A 7,729-nucleotide genomic window follows, 5' to 3' on the forward strand; every position below is an offset into this window, starting at 1 on the left:
AAACCGTTTTGGGCATGTCGTAGGCATGTGAGCTAACGCTAGCTTAGCTTGCTCGCTAATTACACAGTGGAAAAAACACTTTGTTGTACATGTTTGTACAGTTATTTAGTAAATATTTGAGCACTTTTAAAATGTATTCGTGTAAAAATCTTGAATGGGGAGGAGTGGTGACAGTTACGCAACCCACTGCATTCTATTCACATGATTAATATCGAATGGCGCAGCACGGTGATACAGAGGTTATTGCATGTGCCTCACAATACGAAGGTCCTGAGTTCTTTCTGTTCTCCCCGTGACTGCGTGGGTTCCCTCCGGGTACTCCGCCTTCCTCCCACCTCCAAAGACATGCACCTGAGGATAGGTTGATTGGCAACACTAAATAGGCCCTAGTGTGTGAATGTGAGTGTGAATGTTGTCTGTCTATCTGTGTTGGCCCTGCGATAGAAAATGGATGGATGGATGGATAATATCGAATGAAGTACTCAGTTGGTATCGGTATCGTTTTAAAGGTACTGGTAATGGTACTGGTATCGAAAAATTTTAAACGATACCCAGCCCTAGCGATGGGTGAGGTTGTGCGGCACAGGGACCTCATGTCTTTCCTCTCGTTCACTCCGCACCACCTTCATTAATACCTGGACAAAATGGACTGCCAGTTTTATGATGCGTTTACACACACATCGTATTTTTGTGTCCAGAAAGTTGTATTAAATGCTTAAATATGAATTAACACTTTGGTTTCCAGGACTTCCAATCCTGTATGTTCCTGAGATCCCAGACATCTGCTATTTAGTGGAATTCCGCTATATTCTTAGCCAAAGTGGTATTTTTTTTTTAGATTTCCATATAACACTGCTAACTCGGCTGCTAGCTGTCTGCTTAGAGCCAAAGCTAGGCCTTGTGCAGCCTGCGCTAACTGTCCACGTGGTCTAAATTGTGTTTTTCTGTTCTAACATGTGGACACGTCCCTCTATCAAAGACAACCTCTCTAAGAGAAGTGTGAAATTGTTACATGAAGCCATACTCAAGTTTATGCATGTGGTGATGTTTTTGGAGATAGCGATGCTAGGCTAAGCCTGACTGCTCGTGAAGAATGATTAAAAAAATGTTGAGTTTGGACCGTCTTATAGTATAAGTTAACGAGTGAGGCAGTAAAAAGGATGAAAGTAGCCAATAGATGGGAAAAACAGGATATATTCTTGTGGCGACACGAGTGCTGTAATACACTTCCTATGTCATGATTTAAAATATTAAACCCACTAACTCGATACTAAATCTAGTGCTGCGTGGCCAAAGTTGCCTAAAAACCACGATAAAGTATAATCATGAATTTATCAAAACTACTTGTGTTAAAAATCTTTGTTATAATTGAAAAAACAACAAACAAACCATGAATGCAATCTTACATCCATGACTTTACTAAGTGTAGTAGTTCTAGTTCAACAAAATATTTGAGTTTTTACAATTACAATATTTGTTATCAAATATAGCTATAATATCCCATGTATCCATGAAATGTCTTATAGTGATGGAGTAAAGAGATGTTCTTAAACCAGACAAAACATTGAACTAATGACATAAGCTATGGATGTTGTATATTTTGGAATGGCTCGCATTGATATGGTGAAAATATTTTGTCAACAAAAATAATGAACAAATGAAATTAATTATGGATGCATACATTCTTGGAATGGCTAATATTTGCTATATTGAAGGTATAAAAAAAAAACAATTAACTATTTATGATGTGTTACAGCCATGAAAAAGAGGTGTGGCTTTCAGTTTATAGCATCTAATATATAGAAACCATTGGTAAGCTTTCTTGCATTTTTACTGAATTTCTAGGTAGGAAATGCCGTAAGAATCGTAAAAATGGTAAGATGTCTTTAACTTCAAAATGGTCCCTCTGACCCCCGCTGAGATATATATATATATATATATATATATATATATATATATATATATATATATATTAACCTCACTGGGATGTCTGATAAACATATTTTTGGATATGGGCTACGTAATTTCCTTTGTTCTCCTAATACTGTATTCAGGGGCGTGTGTAGTAATTTGGGGGCCCAAGGCAAACCTAGTCATTTGGGCTTGCCACATAACAAAAACAACATGGTAATATACTGTACCATGTTGTTAAAAACTACCATGCGAGCTGCATATTAAAGCTTAGCGAGCGACGCGATGAGTATCACTGATCCCACCGCTTTCGCTGTAACTGATAGAAACATTAATCCATATTTAATATAATATAAGCCCTTTTTCGGAGGACATTATTTTGTTAGCACAGTTTGACCGGATGTGACACGTACCGCTATCTTTGTGAAGTCTGAAAGTGTGTGACTGGTGGAAAAAAGAGAGCTCTTGTTTGAACGAAAGACGAGATTGTTGTAGACTAAAAATAAAAATAAAAACGCTTCTTGACTTCCTGTCTGCCGTCCTTTCTGCTTAGCTTGCACTACATCTTACCAAACTAGGCCTAGGCGATATATCGATTTTATCGGTAAATTTGAGGTTTTTGTTGCAGGCAATTTAAAAAAAAAACTTTTTTTTGCCCCAATGAACTTCCGTAGCACTTGCCCGCCCCCTTACTTCCTTAGCATGGATTCAAAATATGGCTAATGCTAACGAGAGTAAGACGTTTCTTCCAAAGAAAACAAAAAACTTGTCAGTACTTTGGTTTTGCGAAAAAACAGGCGCGGAACAAATGACTGCACGGTGCAAAGTTTGTTTCAAAAAGGCAGCAGCACAAACTTATTCCAGCATTGGAAACCGAAGCCTCCAGTCAAGTGCTGTAAATGCAACTCTACAAGCCAAACAAGACCACAACAACAAACAAACTCTGGTTAAAATGCATCTTATTGTGGTAGAAACATTTCCAGCAGGTATGTATCATGATCCCATGTATGATGAGAAAGAAGCACGGTGGAGACTGATCACTTAAGCAATTGTTCTGCACACCGCCAAGATGTGTGAATGAAAAAGCCTGCCTTCATCTACTTACTAAATCTCTTATATAGTCTTCTCAATGTTTTACTTGATTATCAATTTGCATACAATGTATAATATTACATTTTGATTTACAAAAAGGGACAAAGCGGTAGAAAATGAATGGATGGATGGATTTTATCCAAGACAGAAGTTTTAGGTTTTTACATTAATAATCTTAATGATGGAGATTTGTATTTATTTTCATGCATTGTGCAATGCTACATGTTTATTCATGGAAGTTTTTTTTTTCAAGACAGAAGTTTTAAGTTTGCACTTTAATAATTTCAATGTTGGATATTATTATTTATTTGCATGCAATCTGCTATAATATATTTTTGTTAACAGGAGTATTATATTCAAGACAGGAGTATTGCCTCCCAAGCTCTTAAAAAATGATGTCATAAAAAGTAAAGTTATAAAATATTTGGTCTAAAAAGAACAACATTACTCAAATTATAAATGTTGTTATAGGTAAGATGCAGTGTATGCAGTGTCATTTCAAACTACTAGTTTTGATTAAATAAAAGAAAAACTTGTTTTGAATTATCTGTGGGACGGCGTGGCGAAGTTGGTAGAGTGGCCGTGCCAGCAATCGGAGGGTTGCTGGTTACTGGGGTTCAATCCCCACCTTCTACCATCCTAGTCACGTCTGTTGTGTCCTTGGGCAAGACACTTCACCCTTGCTCCTGATGGCTGCTGGTTAGCGCCTTGCATGGCAGCTCCCGCCATCAGTGTGTGAATGTGTGTGTGAATGGGTGAATGTGGAAATACTGTCCAAGTGCTTTTAATACCTTGAAGGTAGAAAAGCGCTATACAAGTATAACCCATTTATAAAAAAGGTTAGTATAATTATATCAGATACTGTAGTTCAGGATTCTTCTTCCTTATGCCTTGTTAACACCATACATTTGTACTGTTTTTTAAACATGCTCATATTATATTAGTACATTAACTGTGAGTAAAAACTATGATCATTTGATAGAGTGATGCCATAATGACAAAGCGCTTTGAGTACCTTGAAGGTAGAAAAGCGCTGTACAAGTATAACCCATTTATCATTTATTTATTTATCTGTTATTTGTTTCTCAGGGCAAAAATCGGAAAAAATAGTAAATCGAATGTTTTGTGAAAAAACCTGAGATTTTATTTTTGGCCATATCGCCCAGGCCTATACCAGAACCTCTGTAACAATACTTTACCATTTTGAGCGTTTTAATACTTGACTTGTGATGAAAAAGCGTCACTCTCAACGTCACCTTTGCATCCTGCAATGACAGTAGCCCTTGCCGTGTCGAGCACGTATAATTCGGTGTCACTGAGAGAAGTGTTTGCACCTTGGGTAGTTTAATAATAAAAAAATATATATTTTCTCGCTTTCTCTTCTTCTGCTCTCCGCTTGGGTAACGGCTGCATTTGTATAAAAATTGCGCCAACAAGTTTGTTTTGGTACAGTACGTTTTCCTGAATCAAGTCTGCACATGCGCAGTAACAAGTAATAGTCCAGGACTACAGTTTCTTACCTCCAGAGCAGCAGAAGGTTTCTTCTTCAATTCCTCACATTTGCGAAACTTGCAGATCTGATGACCCGTCTTGCGATTCCGGCAGCTGCTGCACTGCTCACAGTTAATCCGCCGTCGGCAAGGGGGGCACATGCCGCAACGTTTTCGCTTCTTTTTACCGGAGTTGATAGCAGAGGCCAGCTCGTTCTGTGCCGGATACTCCGTCAGACCGGCCATGTGCAGTGCGCTGTCCGCCAAAAACACTCCGGCCGGCGTCATGATGAAAAGCCCCGGGTTGAAGGGGAAGCCGCCCCCTACTCCATATGGAAAGTCAACAGGAACACCTGCGGCATCCGTGACAGACGTACCCTCTAAGTCGCTAGCCCCCGAGCCGGCATCTCCTCCGCCAACTCCCACTCCCATGCCCCCAGGAAGAAGCATGTGCTCCATACCAGCCCGCTTTAATAGTGCTGCTGCCTGGGCAAAGTGAAGCAGGCCATTCTGTCCCTCCAGAACCTGTTCTAGGGTTCGGTCCAACTTGGCTGCTGTCAGTGCGGAGACAGTGGGCTGGGGTGGTGTAGGTTGTTGGGGCTTGGCCAAGTGGCTCTTTGTCTCACTATTGTCTTTGTGTCCATTGCTGGTGGCGGAGGATACCGCTGTGTACTGCGAGAGGGTACGGGAGTTCTTAAGGCTCTTGTTTAATGGTGCACTGATGATGCCACTGCGGTTCCTGCGTTCTATGACAGGAGAGTCCTGTTTGCAGCTACTCCGCTCCAGGTCCTCGGTCCGGCCCCCGTGGGACAACCTACCAGACATGGTCCAGAGCGTATGTCCCGCCTGGGTTGGGGATGAGGGTGGAAAGGGAGCAGGGATAAATGTGGAAAACCTTTTCCTGGTCCGTTCTGTGCCCTGGTGAGAATAATGCCACTCCTTGATGGACGAGTCAGCCAACCGACAACAGACAGGCCTTCTGCCTGCTCTATAGCTAAGCCCTCATCCACGTTCTTCCATGGGCCATCGGGAACCTTGACACATGGAGACAAGGGAGTGCAAAGGCAATTGATCAAAATCTTACTTTTTCCAATTTCAACAAACATTTCTCACAAACTAAATGGAGAATGTGAGAATACCTCAAATGTATATTTGTTGCATTGATATAATTTCCTATCTAAATATTCAAGATCATTTGGTGGTATTTTGCATCAAACCATTGTAAGGATGAAGACAATTCTCAAGACAGGTAGGGCTAGACTCCCAACTGGACAGAGATGCAATCAAGCACTGGGCTTGAGATTCCTGTGGCTGCTCATCTATGAAAAGGCAAACTCCGCCCGTATTCTCCTGACCTGTCCGTGTTCACAAACAAGCACACCGCCTCCCACAGAAAAGCCGAGGAAATGGCCGGGCCATTCCTTATAAGGGAAACAAAGGGAAAGGAGGGGAAGAGGACGGGGTGGGGGTTATGGGGGGGGGTCGTCTGTGCAGTGTGTGGAAATTGGAAGGCCAGAATTAGTGGGAGGTAAAGCTTCAAAGGCTAGAGCACAGCCCCCACATTCTCACCAGCACAGGGGGATGTGGCGCCAGTGAACCAGAGCCAGCTCCACAGCCCTTCGGCCCCATAGTTTCAGTTTCTCCCACTCCAGTCTTGACCAGGGTCCGGTTTCCCCTAAGCATCTCAGCACTAATTGCATCTCTCTGCGGTTGCAAGTGAACGCATAAAAGCGTTGCGAGTCATCACAGAGTGATTATGTGTGGGTTTTATATAACACGGGACAAGACGAAGTACGTGTTTAGCGGTCATTTCTGAATACTCTCATGTAGTTAAAAGCAGCTAAGTGGTTATTGATAGACATTTGAAATTCACACACTCTGAGTTGCGCTCTGGCATCTATGCATCCGCAGAAGTAAATCGGGTGAGCTTGGGCCCATGCCCAGGACTATTTCTTGATTAATCAAGACCTGGGAGAATATCCAGTTCTGATCCAGGCGCTTCATCAATGTTCTAAATACAGTAAACGTGCTAAAAGCCTTGAGTGTTCCACAAGATTAATGAATTGGCATATAATCAATCACTACAACAAATGAGTTCTCAAGTCATCTACAAAGTGACAAAACTGGCAGAGACGACCCATAAACACTTTCAAGAAAAAAAAAGTGTGATTTACTGTAATGGGTAACTCAGCTGGGACATGTCGATCCCTCCGTCGTAGGGATGACGCCATGAATTATAAGATGACGTGTATTGTCAGTGAGGTTGTTTCACTAATTTATAGTGCAGATGTGACGCAGCACTTTGGATACTGCTGACTTGCTCTGCGACAGTCCAGGCAAAACCTTCTGACTGATAATGACATAACACATTGCTGAACGTCTTCCAATTGTCAACATGATATAACAAGTGGCTTTTAGATCTTTACTATTTTTATAGAATTATTTTTAGACTGAATAGACGAAAAGTCGATTACATTACATTGTTTCTTATGACCTATTCACTGCCATGTTCTAATTATCCTAATGAGTTTATAACTTTAAGTGTACTGTTTAAAGGTGTCCTATCATGCAAAATCGACTATTCTTACCTGTTGGTACTTGTTTTTGTATATTTGGAGTCCCGAAAATTTGAAATCAAACCATGGCGGAAATGATTATAAAACAATCTTACCTAGTTCCATTTGGAATTTGAGAATTTAGTGACATATTTTGTCTTAGTTACGTCAAAGAATAACTCCATATATGGCCCAGTAGAGATTTACCGCCATTATTATTAAATTCTAGTCCAAAGTAAGGCTGCAGCTAACGATTATTTTTCTATCGATTAATCTATAGATTATTTTTTCGATTAATCGGTTAATCTATAGATTATTTTTTTCGATTAATCTATAGATTATTTTTCCTTTTACCGATTATTTTTTTTATTTAAAATGAAGATGAAAAAATAAATGTAGGCCAGTTTTTTCAAAAGGCATGGCTTTTATTTACAAAAAAAAAAGTATGGCCACTCAGTCAACATTGACAACAACATGACAAAATATTCTGTAACAATGTAAACATTTAAAACTTTTAACATTTAACAAAATTAAAAGTAGCTTATTTGCTTTTTAATGTGCAAATATAAAAGTAAACATCCAGTGCAATCTTAATATTCTGCAATAGTATAAGCATTTCAAAAGTAAAAGTATTGCTTATTTGCTAAAATGTGCAAAAATAAAGATAAACATCCAATACAA

At 40.0% G+C, this 7,729-nt stretch overlaps 1 protein-coding gene across 2 annotated transcripts in view; it reads right to left on the reverse strand.

The window, feature by feature from the left end:
- cxxc5a (CXXC finger protein 5a) overlaps positions 1-7,729 on the reverse strand; it is a 49,606-nt gene that overhangs the window by 27,536 nt on the left and 14,341 nt on the right. For both annotated transcript variants that reach the window (XM_061962437.2, XM_061962436.2), the window contains exon 2: positions 4,524-5,527. In XM_061962437.2, coding sequence (XP_061818421.1) covers positions 4,524-5,318 — 795 coding nt within the window. In that variant the 5' untranslated portion in view covers positions 5,319-5,527. The remainder of the gene's footprint in view (positions 1-4,523; positions 5,528-7,729) is intronic.

The sequence above is a fragment of the Nerophis lumbriciformis genome, linkage group LG09, assembly GCF_033978685.3.
Source record: "Nerophis lumbriciformis linkage group LG09, RoL_Nlum_v2.1, whole genome shotgun sequence".
Lineage (NCBI taxonomy): Eukaryota > Metazoa > Chordata > Actinopteri > Syngnathiformes > Syngnathidae > Nerophis > Nerophis lumbriciformis.